The following is a 16,984-nucleotide window of genomic DNA, read 5'->3' as shown; positions in this document are numbered from 1 at the left end:
ATTCCCTTATGATTTTACTTACTTATTTAAGTAAGCTCCAGGCCCAACATGGAACTCAAACTCATGACCCTGCGATCAAGTCACATGTCAAGAAGCCAGGTACCACTTCTTAGATCTTAGTAACATCTTCTTCCCTCTAGCTTATCATATTGTGAGGAAACAGTATATAGGACACATAACATACAAAATATGTGTTATCGGTAAGGCTTCTGATCAAGAGGAGGCTCTTAGCAGGTAAGCTTTTGGGGAGTCAAAAGTTATATGTGGATTTTCAACTGCACAGGATTTGGTACCCCTAAGCCCCTACACTGTTTAAGGGTCAACTGTACTTCGGTAACAACTGATATTTTTGTAAAAATGTACTGATTTATAATAAAACAAGCAAAAGTCATCAGAGAGATGACCTCTGAGGGGATAATATGTAGACACACTTTATATCTAATCTTAGATTATTCACAAAAGAAGTATGGAAACATTTTATGAATAGCTTTAAAAAAATAAGTTTCCTTAGGGCATCTGGGTGGCGTAGTTGGGTAAGCATCCGACTCATGGTTTTGGCTCAGGTTGTGATCTCAGGGTGGTGAGATCAAGCCACATGTCAAGCTACATGCTCAGTGTGGAGTCTGCTTGGTTCTCTCTCCCTCTCTCTCTCTCTCCCCCCCCCCATTCATGCTCGCTCTCGTGCTCTCTCTCTCCCCCTCCCTCTAAAATAAATAAATCTTTTTTAAAAATAAAAAATAAAACAATAAAAATAAGCTTCCTTGTCCTCCAGTGGGAGGCAAAAAGTTGATGCTCAAATATAAAAATGCTTAATTGATGCTAATGAAGATCTATAAATTAGCCTAGCATTAAGCAACTCCTAAGTCTCGCTAGGAGAACAGTTTCACTCCTTACCCAACAACGGTAATTCTGCATCAGATTCAGCCTCACAGCTTGAATACTGCCATCATAACAGCCAGTATAAATCTGGAAAAAGTGGTTTCTCATATTAGACCAAAACAAAACACAAAAAAATCAATAACTAAACATCCTCAAAATATGTGTCAAAAGCTCTTTGTGCTGGCTGTAAGAAAACACAAACCAAAACCAAAGCCAGCCCTGAGTCCTACCATGGCTAAGTATGTTCTAGCGTGGGTACTGTGAAGCTCCGCTTCTTAGGGAGCCACTCCTGAGAGCCCGGCTGAGAGCAGCAGTGCAGGGCTGGAGGCCCCCGGACCCCGGGCCCCTGAGCACGGCACGCTACACTACGCATTACACGGGAGCCAGCTGCGTTCCATCGCTACAAGGGGTGCTACTGCTCAGAATCTGATAAACATCCACTCTGCCTCAACCCCATAATTTAAAAATAAAATAAATCAAGGCTCAGGAGGGTTGAGTGAATTAGCTTCTACTTTTAGGACTGCTTTTGCTTCGCCATACTGGCCGGTCTCCTGACTCCATTCCAATGTTCTGTTTGGATCGTAATGGCTCTGGAAAAAGCACCACTCAATTTTTAGGGGACAGGTCTTAAATTTTCTCTTTCATGGGGGTATCAGATTTTATTGTAATTATCTTCACTTATCAATATAGCAAAGAGAATATTCAACAATGTCACTGGGTTACTTCTCAGTGATACTACACCAAAAGATAAAGGATTCAATAACGAGGCATATCAGAAACAGATATCATCTTTGGGAGTGATAGAGAGGAACATTATCATCAGTTTGTAGTTTTTAGTGAACATATTCTAAAGCAATATGTGACATGGCTAATAATACTCACCATACTTTTATGGATGGTCATACACATAATCATGTCTTTGTGTCCTCCATAAACTTGTAGTCGATCATGGGACTTAGGTGGAGGAACAAAACAGAAAGAGAATTAAGGTTACTCATACCCTGTGTTTAATAAGCATATTAAACACAGAGGCCTCTGGCAGGATTAAAACCATACCTGAGACACTACGGTGAGGCACCGGGAGCATTTTCACAGAAACGTAATCTGACTATCTTTCTAGTAAGTCCTCAGAAGAGGCGCTGGCCATTGAAAATGAGAGAACTAATTTCTGTGTCGTGTCAAAGTCCCCAACCTGAAACTGCACACGGAGCACTAGGCAGGCTTTAGAGACTACCGCTGCAGCCTGTAACCGTCTGGTATGGACCTGATCCTCACCACAAGCCTCGGAGTATTTTTCTGAAAGTGTAGTCCCCGGACCATCTACTTCATTATCTAGAGGTCTTCTGAAAAATGCAGATTTCTGGGCCCACCCTCAACCTTACTATATTAAAAAAAAAAAATTAACACCTAACCCAGGCAGATCTTCTCCCCAAATTGTTGAAGCAAAAGAGTAGATCTAAATTCTACCTGTAATTCATAGACACGAACAAATTTATCCAGGCAAGCAGTCACCATCACTTTTCCTAGGATATTCACCACAGTCACTGCGTGATTGTGACCTTTATAGATGCGCACGAGCTCACCAGTCTGCATCCAAAAAGAGACAAGTCACTAGACTGATTTTCAAGATTCCTTCTGACTTTTGAGATTTCTGGTTCCATTATTCCCTAAGTCGTAATTCCGAAGCTACTTGTACAATAAGGGAGCTGAACTAATTTTAACAGCTCAAGTACTCACACAAGCATTTATCACAATACAGGTATACAACATATACGAAATGCACGGTGACGGAGAGAAGCTGGTGTCACAGAAAGGGAGGGCCCACAACTCTATCTGCATGTATTTTGTAGGTGTTGACGTATTTCCATTTTTCTCATCCCACTGCACCTGGACAAGTCCCTGAGGCTGCACTGAGCTTCCCACAGCTGCCTCTGAACCTGAGCAGTCTCTTGGCTGTTTTTATTTGTTCTATTTTAAACTACATAAAATACCCACTTTCTTGGAGCCTCAGCTGCTCAATTTATCTCAAGTTCAAATGAGACAAACTAAACCTTACATAACTTTGAATCTGTCCCCCATTAAAAATGTTGATCAGGTCAGAATTTCCAGATTACTCACTACCTTCCAAGAGCTCATGCAGGTACAGACTGTTATTAAGCTTTTCACTGGAAAAAGTGCTTTAATTTGAACTGCAGGAGGTCTGAGGAATCCTTCAAGCTTTCACCATCATTCCATTAAAGATTTCTTTACATCAACACAACTTACATGAATGTTATGGGCGTGGACTGACTGATCGCTGGAGCCACTGAACACAAGGTCATTCACCACCTTAAAGAAAAAATTTCATTGAGTTAGATTTGGTATAAGGGTCTGAGTTTTCTCTGTAACCTGTAAAGCACATTGTTGAATTCTAATTTATAACCTACTTTGAGATGAGCATGAACTAGGGACAAAATAATAAGTTCCTCAAATTTTCTAAAGTGAAACTTCTGTCCTACCGCCAGGTACTGGGATGAATCGAAAATGTATTATTGGGTTTGCTGCCTCCTCAGAATGATTGTGAAATAGCCAAGAGGGCTTTGAAGTATATCTACATTCTACAATAAAATACACCTCTCTGTTAATACATTAAAATACAGTACAGTGACCCAAGCACTGTAATCTCCTTGCTCTTTTCAAGATGATGTATTCTAAACAAGGCACTAGACGACAAGGGAAATGCCACTCAAACCCTTCTATGTGTGCCAGACAACCCACTCCTCTTCTCTTGCCCTGTACTTGCCTTCATGCAAAGAATGGTTTTGCTGTGGCCCTCCAGAGTTCTGAGGAGGAGTCCATTCCGTGCATCACGAACACTAATGGTACAGTCATAAGACCCAACAACGAGCAGCTTTCGGGCTCCTTCCTGTGCTGTGGCAAGACAGCTAACAGCCCGAGGGCCATGGCATTCGAAGATTTCAAGTCGTTTATTGTTCTGAAAAATAAGCCACCATTATATGAAGTAAAGGAAAGTCAGCTGCTAAATGTCAAAATCAACTAACCCAAATCACTACCTTGATACGAACTCTCTAATTCTATTACCTGTACTTAAGTTCTCATACTGCATCCCTGTCTTTAACTTCCCAACCTCTGCCATTCTCATTCCAACTCTCTTTGTGTCCAAGACTCCCTCCTCCCCCAATCCAGTGGGGGCACAGCAAACTCTTGCATTATAAACACATTTCTAACTTTAAACTACGTATCTGATCATAATTAGTACTTGATTCTCTTTTTATGCCTTCTCTCACTTCCCTTACATTAATGATAATAAATGATCAACTTTTTTTTTCACATTCTAACATATCTTCCATGCCTTAGACCCAAAAACTCTTTCCCTGATTTTTTTCTCATCAAAAATTTTGCAATTAGTCACATTTCCAAATTTCTCCACTGAGAATTACTTACTGAGGTCTAATTTTGGTAAGAGTCTCTCATTCTCTACCTTTCTGTTATTCTCAATTTCTTCTGATTTCTTGTTCATTGTCATCTCTCATGACATCATTTAGTGAACTACAGAAGACTTTTACATCAGTCGGAGTGGCATGGTCACATCCTGAATTCCCAAACATTCCTTAACCTCAGATCTTAGACTTACTTCCCTCATCCCCATACCAGTCTTGTTCCTAAAGTCTCCCACTTCCCCAAAACTTCTAAAAAGGATCTTTGGGTGTGGGGAGTGTGCCTGGCTGGCTCAGGAGGTGGAGCATGCTACTCTTGATCTTGGGGTCATGAGTTCAAGCCCTATGTAGAGATTGGGTGGAGATTATGTAAAAAAAAAAAAAAAAAAAGAGTTTAAAAATAAATAAATAAATACATAAATACATACATAAATAAATAAATTAATTAATTAAAAAAAAGGAAAGGTGCACACAAGTGGTGAAACTCCCAGAAACTAAGCACAAAGCAGGAGCTGGGAGTGTCCAGGGCTAAGCAATGACTCCAACCACCTTAGGTGCTCAGGAGACAGGCTGGTGGGAGTTCAGGGCCAGGCACAGAGAATCAAACCTGGCTTTCTGTTGAGATCTCAGAAGCACTGCATTCTAGGTGTGTGGCCAAACCAAAAACGGCCCAGCCCTCATAAGACTTCAAAATTCCCATGTCTGCAGAGATTCTCAAATCTCTCTGTCAAGGTCCATCCTCTCTGGGGCTTATCAACCAGTTAGGGACCATTTCCATTTGAATTTTTTGTTCTCACCCTGCCTCAAACGTCCTGCTCCTAACTTCTATCCACCTTTGATAACATTACTCTCCCAAAAAAAGGAATGAGGTCATTATCAAGTTTTATCCTTTAAAAACTTTTAAATCTATTCTTTCTTCGTTTCTATTGCCCTAGCCAAATCTAATGTAGGCTTTTAACACTTCACATATAGAATGCAACAACTTTCACTAATGACCCTTCTGTGATCTATTCCTATCAAGTGACCCATATAACTTGGCACTTGATTATCTACGGACCAGATTGTTCTTACTTGATTTTAAGCTTCTTAAAGGCAGAGGCCATGAGATATTTTATCGTATCCCTTATAAGCAGTGGTTCCAGCTCACATGTGGAAGGAGAGTTGGTAGGTATTCCTAACATATGAATGATACTATAATTGGGCATAACACAATAAACACCATAGCATGCTGTCAAAAGATGACCATGAGGCACCTGGGTGGCACAGTCGGTGAAGCACCTGACTCTTGATTCCAACTGAGGTCATGATCTCAGGGTTGTGAGATAGAGTTCCACGTCCAACTCCATGCATGGAGCCTGTTTAAGATTTTCTCTGTCCCTCTCCCTCTGCCTGCCTACTGCATCAGTACACTCATGCATTCACTCTCAAAAAAAAAAAGAAAGAAAAAGATGACCAGATGACCTTGGGGATATAGAGCTACAACTCATTAGTAACCAAACCCATCAACTCTACCTCTTACATCTTTTATCCATTCTCTTCTCTTCCTTCTTAGACTTACCGTTCCCATCATCTTCTACGACAGAGCCTCCTAAATGATCTTCCTGCCTCTACTAGTACCAGTACTTTCCTATCATCAACTGCAGGATGACTTTCTCTAAAATACAAATTGGATCTTATCTCTCTTACTTTAAGGCCCACCAAGTTGGAAGTCCACCTACATTAACAAAGCATATAGAGCTATCAAGAACTTGTCCCTCCTCGCTTCCTGAGCTTTAACCTGAGGCTTAGCACATAACAAATGCTCAGTAAAGGTTTGCTCAACAAATGAATTTACGTTTGGATTAGGAAAGAATGAGGCCACATGAACAAAAAGCAAACCTATGACTGGGTTCACATTACAGAATAGGTTATCCTCATGAAACCCTAAATCAGTTCCAAACCACATCAATGTCATACTCAAAAGAATTTAAGCTAATTTTTCATGGTGTCATTCTTAAAATGAGATAGACTAGTTTAACCCATGACTCATTATTTGGCCCCAAATCATCAGGCTTGGTTTAATTTAGTAGAGCTACCTTTTGGTCCTGGCACACTTAGGCCTGAGCAGACAGAATGAAGGATCTTGTTTCACTTACACCAGAAGATAACAGTTTTTGAGTAGCAACTCATTCTGTTTTTTCTCACACAAGAAAACAGGAAAATGTCTGCCTTCTCCTTCTTTCCACACACACACTACTTTCTAGTGTTCTCCCGCCAGACACTGACCTTGATGTTGAAGGTGACCACAGTGCCATTTGCCAGTCCTGCATAGAGGATTCGCCATCGACTGTGGAGGCAGAGAACCCGGTCTTCCAGCTGTAACTGCTCCACACACTCTCGTGTCTGACAAAAGTAGACAACACCTAATCAGCAGAGGTTAACAGCAAATAAAATGTGAAAGCAATCCTTCTTATAGCAGAGTGTGAAACGATTTTTGTGAGGAAGAAAATGTAGCATCCTCTATCTTGTAGAAGATTATCTTAGAGTTGGCCAAAGACCCTCAAGCTATAAACAAATATCGACTCTAATAATGTCACTCATGCTCCTAATTTGGAATGTAGAAATTCTTCAAAGGGTGCTAAGAATTGGGCCTTAGGGGCACCTGGGTGGCTCAGTGGGTTAAGACTTTGCCTTCAGCTCAGGTCATGATCCCAGGGACCTGGGATCAAGCCCCACACAGGGCTCTCTGCTCAGTGGGGAGCCTGCTTCCTCCACTCTCTGTCTACTTGTGATCTCTGTCTGTCAAAAAAATAAATAAACTTTAAAAAAAAAAAAAGGACTGGGCCTTAAACTTATTTTTTTTTTTTAAGATTTTATTTATTTATTTGACAGACAGAAATCACAAGTAGGCAGAGAGGCAGGCAGAGAGAGAAGAGGAAGCAGACTCCCTGCGGAGCAGAGAGCCCAATGCAGGGCTCAATCCCAGGACCCCGGGATCATGACCCAAGCCCAAGGCAGAGGCTTTAACCTGCTAAGCCACCCAGGCGCCCCTGGGTCTTAAACTTTTAAATGAAGTAGCCAAAAGTAAAGCTGCCTTTGACATCTAAAAAGGAAAATAAAGATTACAGTTGTATATTTGACACTTTTATTAATCATGTATGTGCTTGCCTGTAATTGATTGTCTACTTCAATAGACACGCCTCCTTCAAACCAGTGCCGGGTTGGCTGATCCATAATTAGCTGAGCAGCTTTAAAAATATATAGAACCCCAAGCTTCTTCCTCAATCCATGAGATTCTAATTCAGTAGGCTCTGGAATGTGCATTTAAAAAAAAAATTTCTTGGGGTGCCTGGGTGGCTCAGGGGGTGGAGCCTCTGCCTTCAGCTCGGGTTGTGGTCTCAGGGTCCTGGGATTGAGCCCCACACTGAGCTCTCTGCTCAGCAGAGAGTCTGCTTCTCCTCTCTCTCTGCCTGCCTGTCTACCTACTTGTGATCTCTGTCAAATAAATAAATAAAATCTTTTTAAAAAATTTTCTTTACTAATTCTAATGCATATCCAGGTTAAATAAGTACTGTTTGATCTCACTTTCAAGAAATGATTTCCATGAATTTCCCGACCTGGGTTATACTAGCAATTCTAGTTACCTAGGTAATCTGGCCCTGTTGCTAGTAAGACAGTGAGCACTCAAGATTTGTTACTGAATGACACTAACCAATGAAAGGCCCAAGTATAGCTTTTAGATAGGACTGGAAACAGATGTTAAAATCATGATGGTTGGAAGGATGGACAAGCTGTGGGTAGGGTGATAAAAGCTATAGACTGGTGATGCATAAACAGTGAATCTTGGAACACTGAGAAAGTAAAGTTAAAATAAAAAAGAAAAAAGCTATAGGCTGTCAAAGCTTTTGACCTCTTTTCCCAACCTTCTTTTATAAAGAGTCAGTCTCCAAAATTATTCAATTTTCTCCCATAAAATTACAAATATAAATGCCACGTATAAAACTGTGAAATAAAGGAAAAAGACAGTAAATATGCCCAAATGTTAAAATTCATGTTGCCTCTGGTTAACTCATGTGAGAACTTTTCATAGTTTTTATAGGGCAATCAGATACATAATGTAGTAAAAAAAGAAGAGTCCTTTTGAGATATGAGTGGTCGCTGACAAGCATCTAGTCACCCACAAACTCCAACGGAAAGGTACAAGATTAAAAACAACATTCCGTAAACTCCGTTGATAAAGCAGCGGCAGGGTTTGAGAGGATGGACTCCAATTTTGAAAGAAGTTCTACTGGGGGTTAAACGCTATCAAACAGCACTACACGCAACAGAGAAGTGGTTCATGAAAAGAAGAGTCGATTATGGAGGCAAACTTCACTGTGGTCTTATTTTAAGAAATTGCCGCAACCACCCCCACATCTGTCAGGGGCCACCAACACTGAGGCAGGACCTCCCACCAGCAAAAAGACTACAGTTCGCTGGAAACGCAGATGATGGCTAACATTTGTTTAGCAATAAAGTATTCTTTTTCTTCTTTTTTATATTTCCTTCTTTTCCCCTCTCTGTGGAGGAGAGAAAAAAGTGTTTCTTAATTAAGGTACATACATTGTCTTTTCAGATAAAATGCCACTGCACACCTCACATCATTTCTGATTTCTCTGGACTCACTCACCTTGACATTATAGCAGCGAATGGTATGGTCACTGGAACCAGTGTAAAGAGCAGCATTCTTCCCGGAGATCTGGGTAACCAGGAGGCAGTTCACTTTGGAGACGTGCCCCTCAAAGACACCAATGCACTTCCGACTCTAAAGTCAAGCACATATCAGATCATTACTTGTAGATACATAAGCGTTAGAGAACACATTTCCTCCACAACAGCAAAAATGCCAAAACACACAGTTTGCTGCTGTATCCTTAGTGCCTCGGTTAGTGCCTGGTATACGAAGGGTGCTCCGTAAATATCTGTTTACTAAATGCCCAGTAAACAGTCACATGAACTAAGTACCTGCAACTCTGTTATCTAAGCCATTCCAAAAATACTTAGGGCGATCTGCTGTAAGATAGATCAGAATTTTAATTAATGTATGGGGCAAGGTTCTCCAACTTAGGACCAAAGCTCTGACAAATCCAAACTGCAACTGATTTCCCAAATAAGTTCCTGCATTTCATCAGTAACTTATGAATGTTCCACAACATTCAGAGATGTGTCCCATGCCATCACGGGCCGCAGTGGTCCAGGGATGGTTTCACAGCGGAGCATCCTAAATGTTACCTTTGTGCAAAGATGGAGACCCACTTAGAATGTGCATACATACATTTATCTTGCAATTTAGAATTAGAGCCAATCCCCCAAATGTTACACTCTTATTTCCTGGTACCACTGCTTCCTTCCTTCTGTCGTCCCTGTTGCCCCTTCCCATCACTAGCCTAATGGAACCTAGACACCTGTTGCCTAGAGTGAACACATTTTCATGGTCCATTATCTAACCTTTTGACTTTCAAGACTTCAGCAATTTCAAATACTTTCGTGGTGTCTGTTCGGACAATGAAATATTCCTAAAGCTTCTTGGCTATCACCTTTGATAAGCAAAATTAGTTTGACACACACCAAATTCAAAACTCATTCCATGAAAAGTTCATTCTATGAAAACTGAGACAATGAGCATCAGATTATACTAAGTGTTGGGTACAAGACCACTGTTGCTCTCCTTAATAACTTGGGACAATTAATCAACTGTGAGGAAAAATGCCTCCTCTAGTACTTCCCTGATACTCATTCTAACCTACTATGTCACAGCTACATGAAGGACCTCATCGGCAACACGAGGACCAGAACCCGATTGGCCAAGCCCTACTGCTGGCCAATCAGTTGTTCACGGTCTAGCATAGGACCCATTTTTACAGGGTTGGGAGGAAAAAGAAACCCCAGGGCCTTGTGAAATCTCTGTGAGCAGGAGGAGAACTAGCTTTAGAAAGAGGTGACACCAGAGAAAGCAGAATGGACAGACAGGAAGAAGCTAAGTCCCCAGTGACCCTGCTAAGCCATGGCATCAACCTCATCTACAGCTAGTCTAAAATTCACCTCATCTTTGGACAGAAAATGGATTCCTCTACTGTCTAAGAGAGTGTGGCCTGGAGTCCTGCAAAAACATTCCAACTGATTTACCAACTCACCACCAGATTATAAGCTCGGACAGTTTTATCTGCTGAACAGGTGTACAGTAAGTTCCCAAATATCTGAATTGCATTCACTGCGGCTTGGTGCCCCTCAAAGCTCCCTTCTGTGGGCTCATCATCATCTCCTGGCTCGGAAGATATTTCTGGAAAACAAGAGTATGTTTCAGAGATGTGCCTGCTTTTGTCTGAAAAGATACTAAAAAATCAAAACCATTACAGATTATAGTGGTCCCTGGATTCTCCTTAAAACTTAGTTCCCCTAGCAAAACACATTTTTCATTAATGATCTTCATTATAAAGACTTTATAACAAGAGAAGGCAGAGAAGGTCTCACACATAGGAGAAAAGATACTTATTTTTTGAGTGAACCTGGAAAGTACCAAATCTCTCTCCATATCCTTTCTTCTGCTGCCAAGTTGTTCGGTTGAATAAGACATTATTCTTTATGCAGTTCCTTCTCAAAGCAAAAACCCCGGGGAGGCAATGAAACCTTAGTAGTCGTTAGCTGAACAGATACGACAGATGGGAATAAGAAACTAAAAAGGCCAGATTTGGGATTTACAGATACCATAATTGCTGGTCAAAGCAATCCTCTTGCTGACAATCACCCCCCCAACCCCATTCTATAGGCTTACTTAAACCCTGGCTCTAATATCTACAAGCCTCTTTTTCTGTAGCTAATTTACAATACCTGAAGAGTTCTTTGAGCCTTTTATGGAGGAGATCACGGTCTGAGTTTCTGCCACACTACAAAATAATAGCAAACGTCTTTTTAGCACCTGTGAATAGGAGGCTGTAAAACTTAAATTTTCCTGATATAAAATGGGCAACACAGCAGTGATAGAAGCAATCAGTTTTTCCACCTGGAATTTCTATATGAAAGGAAATGTAAGTACAGTAAATATTTACAACACAAATGAGAAAGCAGAAAATCTCCATTGGCAAGGTTTGATTCTTCCATACCCAGAATCTCTACTGATTTCCTTTTCATCTGATTCATTTAAACAGTGATTCATAATCAAAAGTTCTATCTTTTAAGAAACGAATAAGGGTAAAAGCTGTTCTGACTGGACTGGCACAACATCCTCACCTTACAGGGATACCATCTTTATAACGAGTGCCAATCTCACTGGTAGAGCTAACTTCATCACAGCCAGAACGAGACGTTTCTAAGGAGTTTTGCTCTGTGGAGTTCCAAATATCCTTTTTAGATGGGCTGTCTGGTTTCTCTTCTCCAGATTCAGAAGAATCAATGGCCACCACTTCCAACTGAGGGTTAGGGATCTCTAGAACTTCCAGAGACGAGTCACTATCTGGCTCATCCCTGACACTCTCTTGTTCTGGGCCAGTTCTGCTATCTTCCCAGGTGGAGGTTGTCACCTTCCCCCCTTTAGTTGACTTTCCGGTCTTTACTTTCCTTACAGGTTTAGCAGTAAATACATCCTGTTCAGTATCACTGTTCTCAGGAACATGAGCAGCCCGAAGTGTTTTCTTCTTCCTAAGTTTCTTCTTTTTCTTGTTTCCCCGAGTTTCAGCCGATGTCAAGGTAGACTCTGCCTGTTGCTCAGGCTGGTCAGCTGGAGAGTGGGGCTCCCTCTCTACGGGGGTTTCAGAAACAAACGACAATCTTGGAAAAGAACTGGTACAGGCCTCAGACCCGCTGTTGCCTTTGACTGGCTCTTCATCTTCTTTATTTATGCCTGGAAGATCAGTTGGTTGGGAAGAGGGCGCATTTCCTCTGTTCCTGGTGTTTCCTTGCTCCGTGGAAAACTTCAGTTCTTGGCTGGGCTCGTGGAAACTTTCTGTGACCTCTGACAAGGACAATGTTGCAGTGATGACTGGATAGACTGAACAACTGTCACTATTCTCGCCTAAATTGAGAAGGAAAAAAAATTATTGCATCTTCTTTTGTGTCTGCTGTTTATCATTATAAACTGCCATTATTATTTTTTTTTAAAGATTTTATTTATTTATTTGACAGAGAGAGATCACAAGTAGGCAGAGAGGCAGGCAGAAAGAGAGGGAGGAAGCAGGCTCCCTGCCATGCAGAGAGCCCGATGCAGGGCTGGATCCCAGGACCCTGGGATCACGACCCGAGCCGAAGGCAGAGGCTTAACCCACTGAGCCACTCAGGCACCCATAAACTGCCATTATTTATCAATGATTGAATCTCTACCAAATAATGACTTTTCAGTGATATGTGAACAAAGCTACAATTGTTAAAGCGGTTATCTCACCCCTCAGCTTCCCACAACCTACAGAAATTTCTACGATAGCACTTACTACACTTGGCCCTGCACTGATCTCACAAATAACATGCATGTCTTATACCACACAAAAACTCTTCATGGGGAAAAAACAAAACAAAACAAAAAAAAAACCTCTTTATGGGCACAGACTGTTTCTACCAATCTCTTTTCTTTCTTGTTTGACATGTTCACATATTTAACATCATGTTTTATTCTTGGTAGACATTTAAATATCTACTTGGCTAACCTTAATTTCTCCGATGTTTTCACAATGCTATTTTACCAGTACATCAGCCAGTGTGGCTACATAACCGTAGTTAAAAATTCCGCTGACTTAAAAATGTCTATTTTCTTTGACTTAGTTATTATTTCATGTGGAGGAATTTAAACTGATGAAATAATCACAGACATACTCAAAGACATACACAATGTAGTGTTACAAAGAATACTAAAAAAAAAAAAAAGGATAAAAAGCAAATATTCAAAGAAGATTATAAATAACTGTATCCATATTATGCAACTCCTCAAGTATTATTCAACTAATAAAATTAAAGTATTTCAGATGAATTATTTTTATGACAGGAAAATGATCATGAGAAATCAAGTAGAAAGAAGATTACAACAGACTGATTTTCCTTTTGTATAAAGTCTATGGATAACACACAAACATTTATAATTTAGGACTGAAATAATATATAACAAAATAACACCTAATTTTTATTCTTACATCTTTTTTTTTTTAAGAATATATTTATTTATTCATGAGAGACAGAGAAAGAGAGAGAGGTAGAGGGAGAAGCAGGCTTCCTGTGGAACAGGGAGCCCAATGTGGGACTCGATCCTAGGACCTGAGATCATGACCTAAGCTGAAGGCAGATGCTTAACCATCTGAGATACCCAGGTGCCCAGTCTTCGATCTTTTTACAGTGAACATGAATTATTTTGCAGAGGAAGAAATCTAATAAAAGACATTTTAAAAAATCTTAGCTTAAAAAGTCACTATAATACTTCTTTGCCAATTTAAAAAAAATATTGAATACTACTCACACAACAGCAACAAAATTCCAGATGAAAGATAATATACATTCAAGATAGATATCTAGATTAGTGTTATAACAGGTAGCAAAATCTAGGGTAATTCTTCAGACTTTTTCTGTTCAGATCACACAGTGCCAGTTTATTTTTGAACTGTCAATATAGCACCACTACAATTATACAAACTTCAGGTAACGTTAAAAATAGCTTAGAAGGGTGCCTGGGTGGCTCAGTGGGTTAAGCCGCTGCCTTCGGCTCGGGTCATGATCTCAGGGTCCTGGGATCAAGTCCCGTGTCGGGCTCTCTGCTCAGCAGGAAGCCTGCTCCCTCCTCTCTCTCCGCCTGCCTGTCTACTTGTGATCTCTCTGTCAAATAAATAAATAAAATCTTAAAAAAAAAAAAATAGCTTAGAAGTTATTCTCAAATGGTGACCAGGTGGGTGTAGTTTATGAAAAGAGTAAAAACTGGCTATTTCTCAAAACCACTCAAGTTCCTGTTAATGATTCCAACTCCATTGTCCTCTGCCTTTCATCATGAGCACCTCTCTCAGGCTTATATTAAACCTGCCTTGCCTTTAAATGGTAAAGGTAAGTGCTAAGAAATTCAGAGGATATAGCTTATCTAGGAAGTTGACTGAGTAACTTCAACTCCACTCATCTCACAAAAAAATAATTCTGCACCAATCCTCATTATGGAACTTTTTAGGTGCTAATGCAAAGTCAATTTAGTAATCCCAATTAAGGGAAATTGAGGAAAATTACTGATGTTTAAATAATCGTCGTAGAAATGCCTGGGTGGCTCAGTGAGTTGAGTGACGGACTCTTGATTTCAGCCCAGGTACTGATCTCACAGTTATGAGCTCAACCCCCGAGTCAGGCTCTGCACTGGACATGGAGCCTGTTTAAGATTCTCTCTCTCCTTGGGCGCCTGGGTGGCTCAGTGGGTTAAAGCCTCTGCCTTCGGCTCAGGTCATGGTCTCAGGGTCCTGGGATCAAGCCCCGCATTTGGCTCTCTGCTCAGCAGGGCGCCTGCTTCATCCTTCTCTCTCTGCCTGCCTCTCTGCCTGCTTGTGATCTTGTGATCTCTGTCTGTCAAATAAATAAATAAAATCTTTAAAAAAAAAGATTCTCTCTCTCCCTCTGTGCCTCCCCCACAAGCACACACACACACTCTCTCTCTCAAAAATAAATAAGCAATCCTCCCTAAATGAAGGAAATCAAGAAAAATTAATTCTAGCAACTTCTGTTTTAATGGGGCAAATATGACTACATCATTGACCTAAAACTGCCCTAGACCCACTTCCGGGTTGTCCTTAACCCACAGAAAAGCTTACATACTATTAGCTTGTGGTAATTCCTTGGACACATTGCCAGAAGAGCCTTGTGACACAGCACTCACACCCTCGTCGTGTTCAGGAGACATGGGTTCTTGTTTAATCTGAATTGAGGAGTCTGGAGCAGGAACAGTGCCATGAGCTTGGAAAGTAGGAGATGTGGTTACTTGGAGAGGGACTCCGGTGGACGACGGAGACATGTGGGAAGATGGAGGCTCCAGAAAAACTGGGAAAAAGGGAGTAGGCAGCAGTGTGGCATCAGCAGATGTCTGAGATCTACTGTTCCTTTGCTCTCGTGGAAGGCTATAAGGAACCTGGTCTGGGCGCTCGGAAGGTTCATATGTTTCTAGAACGGGAAACATACGTACGTACAAATGCAAAAATGTTTTCTGAAAAATCACTCATTTCAGAGCCAATTTGTATTTCTAAACATTACAAGAGAATTCTGAAGTCCCTGATAATTCTTCGAAATACGTTGTCATAAAATCTATACGACCAACAAGGACACAGGCAGAACAGGCATTAGTATTCCATTTTTAAATTTTAAGTGACCTACCCAAAGTCATATAGTTACTAATAGAAGAGCCAAGATCTGAACCCAGGTCTTTTGATTCCTAACCCAAGGCTCTTTCTGTGACATACTGCCCCCGCTGCTAAGCATTTTTGGGGTGTGCAATCACCCCAAAAGGAGACAGGAGAGAAAACATACAACCTTTCCATGACTACTTCAGTACCCCTGTATAGACAACGAAGAAATAAGCTACAGAGGAGCCAATCCATCAGATGCTCTCCGAATACCTTGTAATCCCTGCAGGATCTGTATTCTATGGGTCCTCAGCGCACTCATCTCCATAGTTATCTAAAAATAAAGTAACTGGTTAGGCATTTTGAAATCCAACTTTAGAGATGATCTGTTCTCATTGAATGTTCCATCAGCTGTTACCTGCTGCTTGAGCATCAGAAGCCTCTGAACTTCAACATATGCCGCCTGCAGGGCTGCCCGGGCTTGCAGAAGGTTGTTATCCATGCATTGCAGGGATCTGCTCAGTTCTTCCTCCCTTAAAGAAATATTCAGCAGCTGGTCAACCTGAGAACGTTCTGCCAAGAGAAACCATAAGGCTCAGTTTAATACTGGAGATTTCTTCTTAGTAAGATAGCTCCTCAGAAGGTAGAACTACAGCAATTCTCTAGGAGAAACTTTTATTTTCTCTCCAATAGGTCACTGGAGACTCATCCAATCTCACAAGTCACATAGTCAAGACTGATGTCAGAGCCAACCCAAAAGTGAGAATTGGTAAGATGGAAGTAACTCATAGGTTCAAGTGTGCCACGACATAGTACCATCTTACCTTATCACCATCTTCCACCACTTCCCTCCCAAGTGAAATCTTTGTCCCAGGCAAAGCAACTGTTGTACATTTCATTTCCCATTTTTCCTTTATCTACCACCCTCTTCCCTATGATTTTTGCTTAGGTTAGACTCCAGATGTGAATAGCTTCCCCTCTCTTCCCAATTCATATTTTTCTAGTCTCTTAGCTAACATAAAATAGTTCACTTTATTAGAGAAAATGTCCTAAAGAAAATATAACTTCAAAATAGCACATTTAAATTACTTTAAGTAAACTGTCCTACCACGTGTATGTATTTGTCATCTTAATGTCTGTATCCTTCCCATTCAGGAAATCTCTACCCTAAACTCCAGATCCACATACCCAACTATTACCTTGATATCTTTACTGAGGTATCTCTAAGATCCTTTCACTCAAAGAATTCAAAAGGGAACTTGTCATCTTCCTTGACCCTCAACTTGCTCCTCTCATGGACTTTTCTAGCTCTACAAATGATACCAACATCCCCAAAGATGCCTCAGCCAGAAACTGGGGTCATCCTCGAAT

The 16,984-nt window shown here is 40.9% G+C and overlaps 1 protein-coding gene across 1 annotated transcript in view; it reads right to left on the bottom strand.

The window, feature by feature from the left end:
- Window positions 1–16,984, bottom strand: part of ZNF106 (zinc finger protein 106) — a 71,024-nt gene that overhangs the window by 5,918 nt on the left and 48,122 nt on the right. Inside the window, exons 8-20 of the mRNA XM_032856733.1 lie at window positions 16,032–16,186; window positions 15,887–15,947; window positions 15,093–15,434; window positions 11,562–12,342; window positions 11,163–11,218; window positions 10,469–10,614; window positions 8,965–9,099; window positions 6,582–6,698; window positions 3,662–3,853; window positions 3,145–3,207; window positions 2,347–2,466; window positions 1,762–1,833; window positions 895–966 (exon numbers count right to left, since the gene is read on the bottom strand). Coding sequence (XP_032712624.1) covers window positions 895–966; window positions 1,762–1,833; window positions 2,347–2,466; window positions 3,145–3,207; window positions 3,662–3,853; window positions 6,582–6,698; window positions 8,965–9,099; window positions 10,469–10,614; window positions 11,163–11,218; window positions 11,562–12,342; window positions 15,093–15,434; window positions 15,887–15,947; window positions 16,032–16,186 — 2,312 coding nt within the window. The remainder of the gene's footprint in view (window positions 1–894; window positions 967–1,761; window positions 1,834–2,346; window positions 2,467–3,144; window positions 3,208–3,661; window positions 3,854–6,581; window positions 6,699–8,964; window positions 9,100–10,468; window positions 10,615–11,162; window positions 11,219–11,561; window positions 12,343–15,092; window positions 15,435–15,886; window positions 15,948–16,031; window positions 16,187–16,984) is intronic.

Source organism: Lontra canadensis, unplaced genomic scaffold (assembly GCF_010015895.1).
Source record: "Lontra canadensis isolate GAN:19392208 unplaced genomic scaffold, GSC_riverotter_1.0 scaffold12, whole genome shotgun sequence".
Classification (NCBI taxonomy): Eukaryota; Metazoa; Chordata; class Mammalia; order Carnivora; family Mustelidae; genus Lontra; species Lontra canadensis.
Note: the sequence above shows the minus strand (reverse complement) of the source record. Positions and strands in the feature narration are given on the sequence as shown.